Source organism: Chaetura pelagica, unplaced genomic scaffold (assembly GCF_000747805.2).
Source record: "Chaetura pelagica isolate M959 unplaced genomic scaffold, ChaPel_1.0 scaffold79, whole genome shotgun sequence".
Lineage (NCBI taxonomy): Eukaryota > Metazoa > Chordata > Aves > Apodiformes > Apodidae > Chaetura > Chaetura pelagica.
Genome location: NW_009969339.1, coordinates 753,168 through 774,310, shown reverse-complemented (window position 1 = coordinate 774,310; position 21,143 = coordinate 753,168). Strand labels below are relative to the sequence as shown.

The following is a 21,143-nucleotide window of genomic DNA, read 5'->3' as shown; positions in this document are numbered from 1 at the left end:
ATGACACACTCTTCAGTATGTTCTCTTTCTACTGCTCTGAAGTTACAGCACTGATTTAAAGCAACTAAAATCCTTGACATCTATCTTGTACTCTGAATTTTTTGTATCTCATACACTTTTTGGAATTATTTCTATGCCAAGTAGAAGACTTGCCAACCATTTATGCTTCAGGAAGTATCAAGAAATGCATCTGGAAATCACAGCTAGCTTTAGCAGCACGCAATTTAAAAAAACGAAGAGATGGGGGATGGTGTTTGATTTTTTTGTTTTGTTTTTACACTCTGAAGGATTTGCTTTTGTATTCTTCTCCACAATCACATGAGAAATACTCAAATAACCGAGTCTCAACAACAGTGGGTTGGCCAAAGAAGGGAGAAAGATCACCAATAACCTCACCTTCATTACAATTATTTAAGAATAAGCAACTATTACCCATTAATTTCTGACCAGTTGCAAACATTCTCACCTCGAAAAACTACTACATGATTGAGGAAGTCAGTAGAGAAGCAGGGACTAAACATGGGAAAACATCTATCTCAACTTCAATAAATATAGTTTCATCAAATGAAAAAAGTGTTTATATAATTAGATCCAGTAGGCCCCAAAAGCAGGCTTAATGTGCTTAGTAGTCACACCATGCAGCCAGAAGCTATTTAGCTGAATACACTAATGCACTGGGATCGATGGAAGCTGCCATCACCTCCAAACAGAGAGAGCTAGAGTTGGAGGATATGCATAATAAAACTGACTTCGCTCTCATACTTGGAAAACCAGGGGTTTACATCCAAAACTTCTATCAGGAGACAGTCAATAAGCCTTTCTGGTAGATAAAGCACCTCTACTTTCTATATTATCATTGGCTAAGTTCTGTGCCCAGTCTTGCAGCACAAAGGTTCATCACCATTATAGTCAACCCTAAAGAATAAATCTGCTGTGACCACTATACCTGAGATCCTAAGAAAAATTAACATACTCATATTCATAAACATTATAAACTGATTTCAAGTTTAGGGTTTGTAAAGAGTTGTTGCATAGAGCACTTCATCACTAATTAACATTCTAAGACTCCAGTTCTAAATCCTCTCTTGTACAGCCAGTGCAGTTCAGTCACAAAAGTGGAGCAAAATGTGAGCTGTATAACTTTTTGGATTAATCAAAACTTGGGCAAATCCCCAACTGGTCCATCTTAGGACTATTTTATTCTCCTAAGCAGACTGCCTGTCCTGTGTCAGTGGTTTGACATTTTGCTCAAGGATAAGCAGTGGAAGAATACTTAACTCAACCCCATGATTCTATTTTCCACACTTAAAAAAAGAAAAAAAGGAGAATGTTTCTAAATGCAGCTACTGACAGACCATGGAAAAAGCCTTCATATGTCTGCAAGTCTGGCACATAGAAAGTTCTGTTGTTTTTTTTTGGTTGAATTCCAGAAGTTCCTTATTACTATGTGTGTGCAGTTTGCCTGTGTGCAGAGATGCCTTCTTATTCCTATACTCCACATGCATAAGACATGCATACACAGTAAGCTACTACGGGAACACTATGCAGAGATACTGTGGACACACTTGGCATCTGGCTTTCATTACACAGCTCACCAGCAAACATTTCCAACGTGTTTGGCTCTTGCTACGAAGCTCACAGTCCTGGAACACCCTATGTCTGCAGGGCAGTCTTCCCACCGACCTTTCTTTGCAACCTGCTGCTACATCTCACTGCAAGGAACAGAAAGCTAAATACCTAACTGTATTTATCTTACTAGGAACACCACATGTTAAGACACTTATGGTTCCAGGATCTAGTCCTATAGCCCTGCAGGAATACTTCTTGAATGGCATATCTGCAAAAACCCTGCAAGAAAAACCTTAAATGCAAACTAGTATTGAGCACAGAACACAAGTATTCTTGATATTACTTTAGCCTCCTCACAAAAAAATTACTGTGCACCACACACAAAAAAATAAAACAAAATCGTGAATTGTCTATGGATTTGTATTAGCTTTAGAAAGTGATATTGGTGTGGAGTGAAAAGCTGCTCAAAAAAATCACACAATGGGACAGAAAACGCATTCCTGGTGCAGAACGTGCAGTAAACGTGCAGCTCACCTACGAGGATACAACTGACGAATTCGGCAATAGTCCATCCCGGGAGAGGGAGGGGGAAAAAAATATAAGTGAGACATCTTTAAAGTCCTCCCACCATCACCACCACCCTCCTTTCATGTGCTGCTACCACTTGGCTGTTTTCCACCCTTTTAATGTTTTCCTGCAATTTTTGAGTTTCCAGCTGATGTCCACTAGCCTATCACTGTATTGTCCAGTTCTGAGACAGTACATATAACCACCAGACCTAATCTATATCATCTATGTAAAAAAGTAGTGTGGGTGATGCTTTATTTATAGTGTCTCTTGCCCATGCACTTGCCCACGAATCCAAGAGGTCGTAGATGATTTATCCCCACTGAATTCAAAGGAATTATGACTTAGAACAATGTACCCTGGCTTGCACTTTTTTACAAGCTTTTATTGGTTCCATAGTTCACTGTCCTACTCAGTCCCCTGATAAGTGTAAGTATCTAGACTTTTATTAAGCAATATGGCTTTTGCCAACATCAGCCACTATGTATTTATTGTCCAAAGTCAGCACAGCAATAAAGTTTCATTAAACTTAGATCTTACCTGGTCTTTTTTAGACTTGTGCGAGGAAGCAACATGAGCCAGGTACTGAATGACCTTCTTGGTGTTCTCTGTCTTACCAGCTCCTGATTCACCTCTGTAAAGAAAATCTGCTATTCATTCACAAACAAGATGTAGGGGGACACATTCATATTTCTAACCCCAAAAGAGCTGCAGAACTCCTTAACTGCATTCTGGCCTCCCTTGAAACCAAGAAAAAACAAGTTGCACTGACAAGCAGAAGCAGCAGTGTAGCTGGATTGCAGTGTAGCCCTCAGCCAGTGTGCTGCAGGGTGCAGATTCTGCTCACAGGTATGCAGCAGGGAGAGCAATAAAGAACTTTTCATTCCAGTCACTTGGATATGAAGATTGCCAAGTGAATGAGGAATTATCCAAAGGCTGCTGCAGAGCTGAGAGTGAAAGGTTTGCGACAGTAACAAAGCAAATCTTTCAAAAGGGAGCCTCCTGACCGCAAGAAGAAACATACCAATTCCTTAAGCAGAACGGAGGACCAACAAATTTTGCTGTCTAGAAGAGAATCTGCTGTATCAAGAGTATCTGTTACTGTACCAGCCTCATTAGTATGCACGTACTTAAACACAACAGCTGCATCAAATCTGAAGGACTTCCCCAAGCCTTTTCAACTCAGATTTATTTCTTAGGAGTTTGAGCACATGGGCTGTTTCAAAACCTCCCTGTCTTACAAAAATTATTCTGCACAAGGTATTACATACATACTGGAGGAACTGTAGTGGGACCTTCCTTGATTCTCCACTACTACGTGACTTACTGAGCCCATCCCTAGTATTTACAGTTAAGAGAGTTCTTTTAACACAGACTTTGACGTCCAGATGAGTTGACAATTGTAATACTTACGTGCAAAGGATGGACTGATCCTCTCGATCTGGAATAAAATATTTTTAAAAAGTAATTAGATTGAGACTCTTCATTAAATTTCTGTGGCTGAATGAAATCTACACTAAAGATAATCAGGAACTAGTAAACTCTGCCAAGTTATTTTCAGAAATATGGCTAGGTAATCCCTTTTCTGGCAATAGATGCCAACCTCCCACCATCTGCCAAAGTATAATGGCACCGTCACAATTCAGTTTTCTTTATCCGGAAAGAATACAGTTTGCATTACAAGTTTACTCCAAACAATACAGAACTATCTCACTGAACGTTTCTTTATCCCAGAGTGACAGCTTCATATACATCTACTTGTTCTTCAACCCCCTCCCCATCACAGTGGGCCCACACTGACTTAAAAAAAGTTAGCAGAGCAGTGAAAATGAAGGGGAAGAGGGGAAGGGGGACAGCAACCATTAAAAGCTCTAAGTGACAAAACCTTACATTGAACAGAGGCTTTCACCCCCAAACAAACACTGGAAGCTCAGTGAGAAATTGTTGTTACTTATTTTGTACAGAATGGACTTGAAAACCACAACACTGAGCAGCAGGCTAAGTCTTGTGCAGCTGATTTGTTTGTGGCACCATCCTCTATTGTATTAGCACAGCAGCTGGTAACAGTAGAAACCTTTTCTTTTTCATGTTGACATACCAGTAGATATACTAATTCCTGTGTTCAGTTCCCAGCTGTGGATGATAGTATCTTTCCAGTTACAGAACTGACTTCACCCAGCCTATCTACCACTATCTTCTGCCACATCTTTAACCTCCTTTCAGCTTTCACCTATGATTCCACTTCTTCACACAGTCCTGACTAGTCCTTCCACCACACCTTCATCCCACTGCTCTTCCACCACTTCTGTGGGAACACTCCCCTGCTTCTGTCTTGGTTTCACCTTTCATGCACCCCTCCACCCTGCACCCCCCAGCCTTCCCCTTCAATTCTGCATCCTATTCTCACCCCCATGCCACCAGCTCAGAGCACTAGGCAGACTAGAGAGTGACAGTGCCTATGGCACAACGGGTTCATAGCTCGTTGTAGTCCTCCCAGAGATACAGTAAGACCTGTTGCATGGAAGAGACTTGGGCACAGCAAGTCATTCACAGACAGCCCACAAGAGCTACACCGGCCCCCACAGAACAGACTGTGTCACCAAACTCAAAATCCCCATTCGTTTGGAAGTTATCCATCTGGCTGGGGGTTCTTTTTGATTGTTTGATTTTTGGGTTGTTGTTTTTCTTAAGATCAGATTATCCAGTCTGAGAACCTCAGTAACACAGCAGTTAGATTTCATCTAGTTACTGTCATTCTTTCCTTTTCTGCACTGAGCCCCAATTTTGTGTTGGACTCAAGTCTAATCTCTAAAGAGAGAAAAAGCAAGCCTCAAACATCCATGAAAGTACAAAATTCACTAAATTGCTCTATCAAATTATTTCAGCAATTGGTAATCATCAGTATGTTTATAGATGCACCCATTTCCATATTTTAGCTACTAGTTCTTTCTATTCCTTGCTCCAATAACTTGGAGAACTCAAGTGCATTCAGTATTCTCCTCATCAGAGTGTACTTAGACAATATAATTGAGTCACCATTCAAGTTGTTTTGTGCAAGTTAAAAAGATTGAGCTGCAATTATGGAAGGCTTTATAGTCAGATAGAGTTAAGTACTTTAAACTATTTTCTATTCCCTTCAACACTACCCACTGCAAGTGAATTTAGCATTTCAGTCCTAACATAATGAATGCCACATTCATCAGGAAAAATCTCCTATAAACTCAGTTTATGAGGAAGGAAGTATATCTAGCCTTTGAACACATTTTCATGGAATAAGGAAAGCAGGTGAACCTACCAAATTTGTGGTTCTATTTTTAAAAAACACACATTCTGAAACCAATAATGGAAAGATTAGGTTTACAGAGCCAGCTAACTCCTGCTCTTCAAATTCTTTACTGGAAACTGATTGTATGTAGATGGGCACAAAAATTTAGAGGAAAATAATCTGTTTCACCCTTGTTAATACTGTTTTCAGAAAGAGCTGATCAGCCTTGAGACTGGAAGAAAGCAAGCAGATGAAAATCATCACTTAAATAGCTTCTTAAGCATTCAAAACTAGATACTGCAGCACTACTAGCATTGCATATTCATTTTTCCAAGTGCTGAATTTTATTCACTGCCTTTAAGAGATGCACACCTTTGCTGAGGGACAGGCAGACTAGATGTCAGCCAGTTCTGAAGGCCCCACCCATTCCAGGTTCCCAGTGGGTCAAGGGCTCAGACGACACATGCCACCAGCCCTCTGCATGACTGGGCACTTTGAGGGTGGATCAGGGGAATAACTAATGACTCATTTATGGATTGCCTGAGGAAATATATTCTTTGGTAGTGCAACGCCTGGGTGCAAGTCTCTATCACAAAGCAGCTATGTAAAAGCAAAAGATTTTGCCTCTGAATAACATCAGCCTTTTGAAAGCTTGACTATAAACATGCAGCCCTCTTGTCTGAGAAAAAGGTTATATTCTCATTCAGGTACTATAACGGCTCTTCTAAGAAGCCAATTTGAGAGAGAGGGAAAAAAAGAAGAGATAAGCCTAAGGAAAGTGCACCTTACTTCCAGTAGCCAACTCCAGTGTTGGAATTATGAGCTCCAGCGACTCAAATAAACAATGGAGCCTCAAGCACTTAAAAAGTGCATGCCTTCCCCTTCCTGTGTCACCAGGGAAGGATCTTTATTCCCGGAAAAAAAAAATAATAAAATGACCAACATCAAATAATAATAAGCTCTTATCAGAAGATCTTTGGCACTGTACACTTTTTTATCATTTAAGTTTTGCTGCACTCAGTTGAGAAGCTCTTTTGAGCCTCATTCCCCCCAGCACCCTGGAGTGACCTGAAGAAGTCCTATAGGGGCAAGCACAGGATTTTTCCACGCCTTAACACAAAAGCAAGGTGTTGAAAGGTGCTCAGGCAGGAAAAGTCACAGACTGTTCAAAACCCTCTGGGCACTACGTTTTCTTTCTCTACCACACTTTCCTGGTGGCCGGTTGCAGCTGTGTTAGTCACCTCTGCTTTAAGCCAGCAAGAACGTACCTGCGAGTGCAGGCAAGTCACCGGCAGCGTGCAGACACGGCCATAAAAGGCAACATTCCTGTTTGCAATCCGGGGGAAATTCTTTCCCAGGACTGCAAAGCAGCAGTCACTGGGATAGCTGGAATTCTTCTAATTGTGTACAGACAGACAACTCGAATAATGTGTTGAGCAACAGGAAACTGGAGCCGACCAAAGGGCCAAAAAGCTAATGCATACAAAAGCATAACTCTACGACACACTTCCAATTAAGAATTGCTTTGAATGCCAATATTCACTCTCCATACAATATGGACTTGTGCCATCACGAAGCAGAATTCAATTGCCCAGACAAGAGGCCACCTCCACCCCTTTTTTTCTTTTTTTTGGAAGGCTCATTCGACATGGGCGTGCTGCACAACTTCAATCAGCACTTGCCTTGACTCCATTGTCAGTTGTGCAAGCTACCTACTCAGCAAAAGAGAATGTGCTGGGTACCATAAATTCAGTTGCTTATAATAACACAATCAAGAAATGCCTGATTAAAAGAAATCTGCATCTGCTTTTCAATCCTAAGCAGAGGAACTTATTAAAAACAATCCAGAATAATAACTCATTAGTTAATTATAGCACCAGTTCTGTATGTCAGACCAGCTGGTAATGAAAGCTTTTTATCTAGGCTCTACTTTAGCTCTCATCACCATAGGATTCAAGTGATCATAAGCAGCAGCCTTAAGCATCCAGAAATTCAGGAAGTAAAACATCCTTCAAATTTAAGCTGTACAGCAGTATGGTGCAATAAGATCAGCAGGTTAGTTTTATTATATATTTTTTTAAAAACCCAAACATAATATCTAACTCATTCTTGACGTTCTTCAGCTCAAAAATAAAATACTGCATTTCAGACTGCTTTCAGAACCTTCAGCATACATTAAAAAATTAATTAAACCTTTTTTTTTCACAAGAGAGACATCTTGTATACATAAAGTCCTTTAGCCCAATATTCTACTGGAAAACAGTGAATCTGAGTGAATGCTAAACTGCTGTTACTGAACATATTGGAATAATTACTAATTAATAGCATTCCAAACTCTTGAATTTTGGTTTTATATGTTTCAGGATGGGAGAAGAAAAAGGTTGGGAGGCTCTAAGAGAATATGCAATTTAAGTTCCACATCTCAGTTACAGAAAATCCTAGCAGGCCTTTATCACCCACTTCCTCTGCATGAGTGACTCCAGTTTCAAGCCTGTTCATCTCCATAAAAGGAGAAGTAATATAGCATTCACACAATGGTGACATCATCTCTCCAGCTAAGAGGAAGTGTAGCTGAAAGGCAAAGGCTTGGCTTGCAGTCCCCTGCCTATAGCTGACTCATTATGGCTAAAAGCTTAACCATAGCTAGATGGTACCACCCACCTCCTAACCACCGAGCCACTGTCTGGCAGAAGGGAGCGGCAGGGCCCTCTAGGTTCCCGTTACCACACTGCTCCCCAGCACCCAACCTAGGCAACAGGCTGGCTGACCAACTTAGAGAGTTGACCTCAACAAGAAATAGTCTGAAATGCACAGAAGTGTTTCAGACATGCAGTAGTTTCAGTTCCTCAGTCCCTCCTCAAACTTCTTCAACACAATTTTACAACCAATGTCCTTCCCTCAAGGCTCTAACACAAGAGGAGCCCCAGGCACTTGACACACTGCGCTCCTTAGAACAACCACACTGGCATAAAATCTAATAAAATATGTTCACTGTCATGCTTTAACCTGCATGCTGGCTTGAGTAGGATCAAAAACACTGCAGGAGAACACCAGAACAGAGCTTGATAGCCTGGTTTTGCATTATCATTTAAAGACTGCATTATAGAGAAGTTTAAAAATGCTAATAACCTATAATCAAGTACAGAAATAAAAAAAAAGGAAAGAGAATTAAATCAAATTAAGGACTAACACAGCATATCCAAGACAGCTCTCAACAACAGAACTTCAAGATGTAAAGGAGAAAAACCACTTCACTTGGCAGGAACACTAGTCAGTGTTGCATTATCTGAAATTTGAGGACAGTCACAAAGAGAAAAGTTAGTTTCATTTTAAAAAAATGAAATATATCCTACTGGGTCAAATGCAAATATTTAATTCCCCAAGCCATTTTTGGACTAGAGCCCATACCAACTTCTCTAGCATTCCTTAACTGAATCTGGAGATAGGAAAACAGGAAAACAAGTTAAGCTGTAATTTTAGGTTATACAAATGTTTATGATGTTCTGACAGGAAAGAAAAACTGGTGTACAGCCTGCAAAAGCTCAGGCAGCTCATGATACTAAAACAGTGAACTGCAGGGAGACTGACAGCAAGGGCTGAACCATTACAGAAGTAACTGCCAGAGAGCTCTTGCTCTGGTTTACAGGAATGAAGCAAAAAAGGGTGTGGTAACTACTAAAAACAAGTGGGCAATAGACTCTTTTTTAGCTCCTTGTTCTATTCAAAACCACATTTTGAGACGCAGATTTTGAGAGCTGCATTTAGAAATCTAAAGTAGTTCAAAGCATGTAAAACATTCCTTAAGAAAAACAGAAACTCCATACATCTTTTCTTGCAATTTTTACTCTAATACCATAAAAATTATCCTCCATAATTAGTATGAAAATTAAATATTGCCTTTTGCAACAGAAAGATGGAGAAATTTTGGAAATAAACTAGTGAAACAACAGCCTGTATTATTTTAGGTTTAGTGCAAACAACTTGAAAGAGCCATCTGTGCCTCAACAAACAGCTCTGTCAATCAAGCTTCCCTGAATTGGTAAGCACACACAATATTCTATAGAAAATAAAGATGCAATTTGGGACAGTGCACACTAATGCTAAGAAGCAAGTTGAGAAGACTTGAGACCAAGGAAGTTAAACCAAAAGTATTCTCGTAGCTCAAAAATTTAAGAATATGTAAACATCTAAGATTTACAAATAAAATACTTCAACGCTGTGTTCTATAGAAGCAGATCTAGAGTACTGTTTCTTGTGAAAATTCCAACTGGGCCTGAGGTGCACACAAAGATCTACTGCAGCAAGTGATTTGTCTTACAATAGCTAACACTGTTTCCTCCCTTAATGTAACAAGGCCAATAAAAATAATGACGTTCCTATGCTTCAGAATTTTTTCTTTTAAACGCCAAACCCAGAGAATACCTAACTTCCAAGTGAATACCAGCAAGGTCCTGGTTGCACAGGCTCCTTTCCAGACTAATCCATCAAGGTCAAGGAGGGTTTAATCACTAAACAACTATTTTAAGAGTTTTGTTCAGTGAACTGTTTAGGAGCCCTGCGCTAATAAGTGGAGAAACTGGATGAGAAAGGAGATAACGCACATTCATTAGCAATGTGCTGTCTATTCCATCTCCCACCTCTCTCTTTGTAGAGCAGATTGAACTTTGGAGACCGGAATAACCGTATTGATCTAACCTATTACAGACATTTCACACACTGGCATTAAAATAGCCGTTATGCTCAAAACACCAATGAAGTTTCTAGCTTCTATCAGTATTTGACAAATGCCCTATATGTGTTCCAAATAGAAAAACAGGTGTTGTTTAACAGCTTTAAAATATGTTTTTCTAAATAGATCCCCTGGAGAGTATGAACTGAGGTAAAGAATGTACCCTTCCGTGTACATCTGCTGCATTAGAATAATAATGTGTTTGCTCATGACAGCCTTCCACTTGCAGGCACTATGCTTCAATCATCAGTGGCAGAAGAGTAATTCTTCTGAAAGCAGTCAGCCCTCAGGCTTCTGGCACCCAGGTTACCCAGGGGACTGAAACATTAAGACAAATGGTTGTTTTCTCCAAAACCAAAAAACTACACCTTTTTTAGAGTTCTGCTTTTGAAGCACTGAAGTCTCTCCAAGTACCATGCAGCAAAATAATGCTTTCATCTCACTTCTGAGTTTCAATGTCTTGGGTCAGGGAAAGGAGGAAGAAAAAAACCCCAAATTTTCAACATGTTCTCCATGTATTGCTTCAAGGAAGTACTTCTGGTGAAATTTAACAAAAAACAATTTAACTTTGGAACTTATGCATGCCACATGAGACTTTTGTGAATGGAGTAACCAGATTAGACACAGAAGACCAAGATCACCCACAGTGCATCAGCGTAGATGCCTGAAAAGGGTTAAATAGTTTCTGGATTAGCAGAGGCTGAAATAAAGTTCTCACCTTCCTTTCCCTTATCTAGTCCTTTCTTGACAAATGTCCCTTTGAATGGCCTGCTTATGAGAATACCATAAACTGACTGAAAACAAAACCAAACAAAAAAAATCAAGAGTCCAAATCAATTAACACGCAAGGCTTTTCCACTCTGTCAGCTTAAGAGATAACTATACCCCATACTGACAGAAATCAGAGTCAATAGCTTGCTATCCTTCTCCAGACCATGAAGGATTCCTGGTCTTCAGGGCTCTTAGTGAAGGCAGCCTAATCCTAAATGCCTCCGGCTCATGTGGAGCTCTGGACCCTTTCATCTTCTATTCTCTGTACAGATTCCTGCCATACCACTGGCTGCTGCACCAGGCCTCCCCCACTGCTAAGCAAAACTGAGAAAGTGGAACAGGAATGCTGCTTTCCGTTGCCCTAGAGGCCAGCCAGGACCAGAGACGCTGCAACAACCTACTCACCTTCAGCCCAAGTAGCAGACATCAGAATTTATTCCTTAATAAATAAGGAAATCAAACAGCAAATAACCCTAAAAAATCACTACGGGTCTTGCTAGCACACACATGCACAAGTGAAGCAAGATACAAAAATCTTTCCAAACCTAGTTCAATAGGTAAAAGCAGGCTAACTGGGAATGATACTCACATTCAACAAGCATTCCAAAAAGTCAGCAACAAGGTATCTCAAACCAGGCAAAGAAGAGCTAGGGTAAACTTCTATACTGTCAATACTGCTAAGAATATTGCATAGCTATTGTTCTGGGAAAGGTAAACACTCCAGCAGAACACACGGCAACTTTCGCATGCTAGGAAAATGGAGGCAGGGCTCTCATTCTTTAGCTTTGTAACCAAAGCAATTTAAGTTTGGGATTTCTGAGTTTTAGACATTACTCAAGTAGTGGTCCAACAGAGACACCTTCCCTTTTCAAAAGGAAAGAAAATATCCATGTAGATTAACCACTAGCTCTGAACCACCATCAGACTAGGGAATGTCACTGGTCCCTTGTTGCAGAATTGCGGCTGTCAGGATATCCACTGCCATACACTAATATATCTGGCAGGGAAGAAGAACAAGATGCATGTATGTGCAGTTCCAAATGGTTTTACTGTTGTCTGCAGAGCGAAGAGATCTTATTCAGTCTCCTTACAGTGATGCCAAAGAAAACTGTTTCTAATGCTATGTAGGAAAGATTTCTTGTTAGGGACCAATAACTCTGGTAGGGTTAAGTCAATAGCTTAAGAAAAATATCTGTTGGCACTCGAGATGACAAGGAGAGAGCAAGAGAGAGAAGAAAGTAATACAGGAAGCAAAATAGTGATAAGAGGTTTATGGATAACCATGATGCCAAGTACATAGTACAGGCAGCGTATCTATCCTTGCCCTTCATGGGAGATCCAGTCTTTGAGGGATCCTTTATAGGTCCAGGCTCACAGTTTTTTTCTTCTGGATATAGCATTTCTTTCAGAGTGACACAGCTGTATAGCTGTTTTTTTCAAGAGCTGCCACATCTTCAACAAATTGCCATCTGAACTGTGCCACCTGTCTACTGCAGCATGTCTGTATGGCTCACCCCCCGCCCCATCCAAAGCTTTTACGAATACAGGTTAATCAATCCATCGTGCTAGCTCTGCCGTGTGCCCTGCATGGCACCATACTTCAGCAACCTTTCTCAGCACTCTCCACACCTAAAATTTGTTTAAAGCCACTAATGCTCCCTTTCCACTTAGGGCAACCAAGTTGTTACAGTCCTCCTATGCTTGGAGGTGTAACTAGTAGAGAGGGCTGGGGAAAAGCAGAACTCTTTGAAACTGAGACTAATTAGAATTTGAGAGCATGATTTTATTATGTCTGGCCTTTGTTCAAAAAAGGGAGGGTAATGACAAGACCTAGCAGAGATAAACACCTTAATCATTGCTAGTCATCAGAAAATAAAGGAGTAATCAAATTCACACAAGCAATGCCAAATCAAACTGCCCATGATATGCCTTAAACCTTGCAAAGCCTGCCTCTGCATATAATCCAGCTAAAAACAGGAAGAAAAGCACAAAATACTTCCATACCCAAACATTCTCCAACACAAGCATCCCAAACACAAGAACTGACTCTGTGAAAGACCTCCTTTCAGAAACAGATATATGCACAGAACATTCAAAGCTCCACATTTAAAAGTCCTCACGTGACAAACAAGCAGCAGATAATATATATGGTTCTTCTCATTTGTACACACAGGGGGATAAAATGGGTCAATCTGCTTGCTTTATTTTATTCAGTGAAAACCCAACAGATATACTGAATTGTCTGACAGAAAGTTTTAGTCTTAAGAGAATAAGAGTGTAACCAAACAATTCCGATAATCACACTTCAAAATGCAAACTATACTAAGCTTGTTTCACCCAACCAGACTGCTATCGTTAAGAGCCTCTATCAGCCAATACACATACTTGCCCACCTACACCAATCCTTCCACAGGCTCATCACTGAGAGGGAAAGTTCACTACAGTTCTCCTTGCTTGTTTCTCTTAACTTTGTGCATTCACACCAGCCTGTTCTTTGTTTAGCTCTTGCCAGACTCTTTGTAAGGTTCTTCAATCCACAAGAGCAGATAAAAGACATTCACCTGAACACACAAGCTGGTAGCAAGTAGGTGTCTGTAAGCAAGGATGGACAGAGGGGGCAACAATACCTATTGAGAGCAATGAGCTGTTATGCTAGTGTTTTGACTGCAACCTTGATTTGTGATTTCAACAAGAGTAATTAACTGAGTCAGCACTCACCTTGCATCATACTCCTGTAGGCTGTGTCTGTGATTGCATAGATATGAGGGGGCATCTCATGTCTCTTTTTGCCTTTGTACATCTCCACTATTTCTTCTGAGTATATGGGCAGGTTCTTGTAAGGATTAATTACCACACAGAACAGGCCTGAGTAGGTCTGGAAAGAAAACACCCCAGGAATTAAAAACAGTAATCTTGTATACTTGAACATTTTAACAGTATATTATTTGGAAAAGCAAATAAACAAACCAAACAGTCCTTTTTTAAGTGATTCTTCCAGTGATGCCAGGTGGGATGCTTCCCACTAAGCAATATTAGAATCTGAGCAACAGCTAAAGTCATATCAACTTGACTAGTATTCAATTTTTCCAAGTATGTTCAGAGCATCAACTGACACATTAGTCACACTGATATCAAACTGGTCTGTACCCCAGCTAATTAATGTTCCACTAGGACTGGCTTTTCTTCTTTTCAGAGTTCCTACACTTAAGTCAAGTGTCCATTTAATTATATAAGGTAGGTGCTCAGTTCCTAGAAATATGCATTTTACTGTGTTCTGCCTCATGCTTCCTATCTATGTATCCAGTAATTGATCAAATACAGTGTAATAAAAATTCAAGCCAAAATAGTTACTAAAAGAAAAGTAAGAACAGTGTACTCCCTAGGGGTTTTCAAGACCACTGGAGTACGCTAAACTCAGTGCTGATCTTGCTATGAAAAAGAAGCTGGATTGGATGATGTCCTAAAGACCCTTCCAGTGTGAACACTTAGATGATTTATAATGTAACAAGTATAACTATAACTAAATTCAAAACTGTAAGGTCATTAGTGTAGTACAGTTCTGAACTAGTCAATATAGGAAACAATTCTAAAGTATTCCATGCTCAAAGAGCCTGTAACATTTACCAAAGTTTATTTTGAATTAATCTCAGATGGCTTATTCATTGATCTGTGACAAACCTTGATTTCTTAATCAGTTTTCACTGGCTTAAGTTTAAAACTTCTAATGGAAGACAACTGTCAAAAGACTTCTAGTGAAAATATTAAGCTTCTTAGAAGAAAAAAAAAAAATAAATTGAGATCTGAATACCTAAAAAACCCTCCCCTTGTAAACATTTTAATTGCAAAGGGAATAGAAGGAGCAGAGGCTCCTTAGGTATTTCCCAGATATTCTAAGAATAGCATTCAAACCCTTTGCTCCTGGGGTTTAGAGCTATCATAGTTCCCTGTCAATTTTAGACACAGCTATTTGAAAGCTCTGGAGAGAAGTGGCTTTCTACAGCAACTTGCAGCGCTACCAGAAGAGAGTACATTTGGTACTTTTTATTTCTGTTGCTGCCATTACTTCTATTGTTTGCTCAGTGAAGAGTGCTCTGGAGCAGTAAAGAATTCTCCAAAATGAGCACAGAGAGTACTTAATCAGATTTAGCCTCTTTAGCTAGATAAAGGTAAGGATTAGACTACAGTCCTCAGAAGGGTGAAAATAGCATCTATTACACAGTTTACGGTCTTATATCCGAATTTTCTTACATGCTGGCCTAACATTAAGTAATTAGCCAACTCTTACATTCAGCAGATTCAGATACAGCTTTCACTTTATGTACACCAGAAAGCAAAATTTGTATAGGTATTTAAGGTTCTTTTTCCATATCCCAGTATAAACTTTCCCTGAAAGTTTCCAGACCTACTTTAAAAAAAACCCAAACAAACAACAAAAAACAAACAAAAAAACATAAACACAACAACATTTGAGGAATATATAAAGGGCTTGTATAAAATACAGAATCTCTTTCCAAAGTGGGAAACTATGAAAGTTGGCTGAAAATCATTTATTGTAGGACTTAAGTTCCAGGAAGCTAAGCTTCAATGAGACATTTTACTCAGGTTAGGTCTGAGGTAGTGCTTTAAAGGAACAGTTTAAGAAGTTTGTAGAAACCAATTTGGCAATGCTAGTTCCTTCTGCCTCAGTCTTAGCTCTCCATCATGTCAGACAGTACTTGTACAGCACAGATTAGCAGCTGAAAGACTAGGTCATGCTTTCCTGACCTTTGACTACACTAGTGGAAGACAGTAGGATCAAGAAGTAGAGAGGTAAAAAGGAGTTGAGTCAAGAGTAGCACGTTCACAGTATACACAGTACACCTTTTCCTTATACTGGCATGGAAATAATTGACATTGGAATCAACTGAAGTGCTAGAAGAAGAGCTGTAATTCTATCAGAGTTCTGGAAAACAATAAACAAAAAACTCTCTGGGCTGCCAGTTCCAGCTGTCTGCATTAGCAGCCATGGTGCCTCAAATCTCATGCAGCAACTTGCACGTAGCAATCAAAAGAAGTCCCCATTTCTTTAACTTGTGCCACAGACTGAATCTGTCTCTCCCTTTGAAGATGTTAATAAAGCTAAATGCCTGTTTGCTGCTTTTGGGGGATTAGAAGTGAGAGCAGAGGAAAAGTAGTAGGAAGTACTCTGGTAATATTCCACAAGGAATGTAAGGTTTTCTTGTCTGTATTTGTGTGACTTTTTATGGCCATGTTTTCTGAAAAATTGTAATTGTCACTTTCCAAGTCAAAATAGTGTAAGGGTCTGAAGAAGTCTTACAGGTGAGAGCAGCAGTTTAGAAGGTGGAAGATCTTAATTTTGAGTGATGAAGCCATGAAGCAGGTATGCAGAAAGGCACCATCACCTTCTTCCAGCACTCAGGTTGTCAGGAGAAATACCTAAGGGAAGTTTTCTTGCAGGATAATGATCTCAGACAGATGAGTGAGGTGATTTTTTTGTCTCATAAAAAGACAGGCAACTGATCATGGCTGAGATAGGCAATTGAGTGAGACCACCATGGCACGACTGTCAATCAAGCACACTGATACGACTTTTATATAGGAAGAAAGTTGAATTATATTGAGCAGAAGATGCCAGCCCTACCACAGAGAACACAAGAGTCTTCATCTTATTCATGTCCAAGTTAATGACTTACATTCATAAATCCCTGAAGTGAACCTAAGGCTCCAACTGAAAGGCTAATCTATTATAAGCATAGTGAGTAGGCTTGTAAAGCTATACTTTGTTTCAGACATTACTATCTCAAAATAGAATTCTGGCATTACCTTTTGCTAACTATCTCAAGTGACACACAGGCCAAACTGGAAATAGTTTTATTTTAATGGCTAAATTAGCTCTGAAGAGCAGAATGGACCATCTGCAGCATGTCACAGCATCAAAAAGTTTATTTTCCAGCAACTGTTAGCTTCAATTAAATAACTGGAATGTGTAAGTTTGAGTTTCACACTGAATACAAGCAAGGCAGTTCAGGTAAGCAATACAGAAGCTGAAAGTGATCTTCTGATGAAACATTCGGAATAGCAAGGGTTAATATGAAAGCCAGTCTATTAGCAAGTCACATCAGAGCAGAACCAATCAGCACAGAACCAATCAGCACACAGAAACAGCAAATCGGTGTCAGACTCAAGCTCTTCTTTAAATGTTTGAGCTCCTGCCCAGAATTTGCCTGCAGCAGCCATAAGATTTCCCCCTTCCTTTTATAGGATGGGTAGATAAAAAAATATTTTTTTTAAAAAAAGCAAATAAAAAGGTCATAAAAACACAGCCCTGCTGGCAAAGAAGAGAGAAGGGACAAGTAAATTATGTTTATAATCTTTCCAGGGACATTTATGCTAGACATATATTGTGCATATTCTCTTTCCTCAAGAGGATTAATGATCAGCTAACAGCCACTCCAGTGAAAGCGTTTTAAGCCTTCACAATAATCTCCTGACTTGCTGAGAACTGCTGACAGGTGAGATCAGACCATTTCAAAAGTGCACAGAAAGACAGTTTTGGCACGACTGCGATTCTGTAATAGAGCATTACTACGCTGGGTTTACTTGGGTGAAGGGTACAGGGATTTTCTTATACTTAAAATCCAATTAGAATAACAATTTATTACAGTCACAGACTATGTCTGAAATTTTTGAGAATATCTTGCAAAATATATGAAACAGCCCTTTTCATAGAGTGCAACAAACTCTGAGATGCTCTTCAATTACTTTCAACTTAGCAATGTTTACTGTTCTAAAAATGTTACACATCATCTTGCACATCCTATTTCATCTCAATACCAACATTAATCCCTCTGAGAACAGATTTTATGACTACACAGAATAAATTAACTGCATCAACCTCCAACCACATAAGGTCTCAAAATTCTGACAGCAGACTGTGGGGGTCAGACTAAATTTGTGTCAGTTTTGCATCCTTCAGATGTTCTCTGGTAATTTCTGCAACAGTTGTCTATATGCCTTTATGCCACTCCAGAAGAGCACTGGTCACAGCACCAGTCAGAGCAGTGATTTCTAGCTTGTGTTCATACTCCTTAACTTAGAAGGCAACAGTTCACAAAGGTTTCTACCCAAGATGGATAGCTAGGATGAATTCCTGCTATGTGGTGTCTTAGATACAGCACCTGTCCCTGTTAGGGCACAAGAGATGAACTGCTTGCCACGTAAGATTAGTACATAAAAGACTATATCCCTTTGAGTATGACAAAGCAGTAAGCATTCAAAAACCCCAAAACACACAGGCAGATATTGCAGAGAGCTTTTACTTATGTTGTCTTCTCCATAAATAAGTGAGGCAGCTTTTGGGTCTTGGGAGCACAAAAAGGAGGGGGAGTGGAAATCTAGACAGACTTTCCTCAAGGACAGTATTAATATGCATGTTTACATTAAAAAAATTGTATTATTTAATACATTTTATTTTAATAGATCTTCTAATCTACTATGAAGAAGATTTCACATTCCTTAAAAATACTGAACATCCAGCATTTCTACATCCCTCGGGATTCTATCTCAGGCAGTCCCATTTTAATTCTGTAAGCAGAGGCTAGTTGGAAAACAAATAAACCAATAAACACTAGTTGGTTTTAACCAGTCATTGCACACAAATTTTCTATTACTTCTGAGTTTAAGCATCCACTCTGTGCCTGCAGAGTATTAACAGAGGCTTATCGGGACCAACATCTGCTGGCTAAACAGAGGCCACATGAAGAGGAACATGAGAAGGGAACTGAAGAACCAGGTCAAGGTTTCAAATTCTCCTTCCCCACCTTCCTCTATTTATTGCTTTTGGTATTCAGTGAAGTAGATGCTGCATGCTTCACTGGGTGTGACCATTGGTCCCATAAATGGTATCTTTGTCATTTCCACAGCAGGAGTCTCTGCTCTTGCCCATTTTGGGGTGGAAAGAAAAAGAAGTATTTCCTATCTGTAAGCACATGCAAGCACATATATGCCTTCTCTAGTAGGACACTCAGAGAACCAGAGTTTTTGTAACACAAAAAGCTTGGCATTAGCATTCTTTCCCTCTGAAGCTTCAGACGTGGGAAGACACAATTCAGATGTTAGGTAAATTAGGACTGTGTTTTAATTATCATTTGAGTCAGTTCAGATTAGGTACCCTGTTTACCACTTCCCAAGCACTCTCACTTCTTGCTAAAACAAAGTTAAATAAATGGCATTCAAAACATCCTGCAAACGAAGACATGGTTAAAGACATTTACCACAGCATTCCTTGAAAGTTTAAACATTAACTAGATTGGCATAGCTGAGTGAAAATCTTTAAGTGGAGGGAAGAAGCTAAGTCACATGAGAGTTGCTTACAGGGGCAATGAAAGGTTAACATAAGTCTTTCAGAAATAGTTATTACAGTAAGTTCACATACTATGTAATGAAGAACTTTCACCCCAGCAGTCAAGATTACTTACATAGATCAGTCCTGAGTAGTATCTCTCCTTCAAGTTGTGAAGCACAGAAGCCTCATTCAGGCACGTCAGCTCTGCCATATCTTCCACTTTTGAGAATTTGGGGGGGTTCATCTTCTGGATGTCATCCTTATTTACTTTCACTTTCTTCCCATTCTCTGCCAGTTCCACGATGGCCTCATCTCCTACTTCTTCCTTCAGGCTAGCTGCCTCAAACCCATTCTTCTCTGAGGGAACCCATACCAGCTTCTTAGCTGCCCAGTCAGCCTGAGTCAGAGGGTTATTAATGATGTTTTTGTCCACATAAAGGTATTTATCTGCATCTCTTTGCGACATTGTGGTTTAGAGTTGGGGACCTGCAAAAAGAAAGGGGAAAAAAAAGATATTTTTAAAGCTTCAAATTGCCTTGCAAATTCCTAGAGGCAGACAGGCACACGCTAAGTACCCTGAGTCTCTGGCCATCAGAATATGCCTCCCCCTCCTTTGGTTTCATGTTAGTAAGCACTGGTAAGCTGTCAAACTTCCAATAAGGTCAAGGTTTTGCTTGCCAAGAGGATGAGAAAAAAACAAACTAGCAAGCAGTTAAACAAAAAACAACCAACAACAAAACACTGACCATTAAGCATTTGGAAGGCATTATTTGGCAGAAAAGAGAAAGCACATTAAAGTGGCAAACATCAAACAATTTGTAAGATGTGCCAACAGTCAGAGCATCAGATACTATGTCAGTAATGTTCAGGTCCAGATTAGCCCTTTGCTGTTCTACTTTGTAGTGAAATTAGCTCAGAAATATAATTGTAAATGTTTAATCAACACTTTTACTTCCTATCTCTTTGTTCTGATAAACTACAAATCAAGTACCACAGCTTCTTAGAAATGCCATACACCAGTGTAGAAAACATATGAGACCCACTTTGCTTCTACAAGACATCACCCATAATTTGAGGGCACACCAGTTAAGATTAGATACTTTCCATCACCAGCTTAGAAGCAACAGTTTGCATCTTTTTTTCTAGATAACATTCAGTAGCAAAATACCTCCAACACAGTAACAGAATAAACCTCTGGTCAGGAAATTCTACAGCCAAAAATCCTCTTGTTGGAATGCCTCTGTGAGGGTGTGGTCAGGTAAAGAAGAGAGAATCACCCCTACAATAAGAGATTTAGGCAGCATGCTCAGAAAATGGCACCCTAGATTTAGTGTTTCATCAAAAACAGAGCACTACCGCCAGGGATTTTCCAGTTTATAAGGCAGCAATTTTATTGGTGCCATTCAGAAATCCTTTCAATCAGAAGAAAGGATTGCATGCGTCAAGGCTCATTAACCATGTAACAGCAGCCTCTTTACAAGGTCCCATAAACATTATTTCTTGGATCCTTCCTCACAAAGATGCCAGTGTCCTCAATATATGTTTTTCCTAAATTAGATAGAAGCTAGGGCTCTTTACCACCAACAGAACAGGAATTGAAGATATCAATACTCGCATCATGGAAGGCTGTCAGGATCTACAGGCATAACTTTTCTACAGAACATATCCATATTTACAAACCAGCCTGCAAATCAAATAGGTGAAATTTGACTATAGATACTGCAGACAAAAAGGTAATGAGAGCAGGACAGAAGCAAATCAACTCCCAAAACATGCATGAGAGCAACAATAGATGTTGAGTCCCAGCATTAGGAAGCAGTGAATTAAGCCAGAGAAACATCAGCTATAATAATGACAGGCACAAATGCCCACACCAGTCATTTGTAGCCATGTAGGGA

The 21,143-nt window shown here is 39.7% G+C and overlaps 1 protein-coding gene across 3 annotated transcripts in view; it reads right to left on the bottom strand.

The window, feature by feature from the left end:
- The window catches only part of MYH9 (myosin, heavy chain 9, non-muscle), a 54,571-nt gene extending 34,837 nt beyond the window's left edge, over nt 1-19,734 (bottom strand). For all 3 annotated transcript variants that reach the window (XM_010005764.1, XM_010005766.1, XM_010005765.1), the window contains exons 1-4: nt 19,379-19,734; nt 13,620-13,776; nt 3,550-3,577; nt 2,677-2,770 (exon numbers count right to left, since the gene is read on the bottom strand). In XM_010005764.1, coding sequence (XP_010004066.1) covers nt 2,677-2,770; nt 3,550-3,577; nt 13,620-13,776; nt 19,379-19,711 — 612 coding nt within the window. In that variant the 5' untranslated portion in view covers nt 19,712-19,734. The remainder of the gene's footprint in view (nt 1-2,676; nt 2,771-3,549; nt 3,578-13,619; nt 13,777-19,378) is intronic.
- Between the last annotated feature and the right edge of the window lie 1,409 nt (nt 19,735-21,143).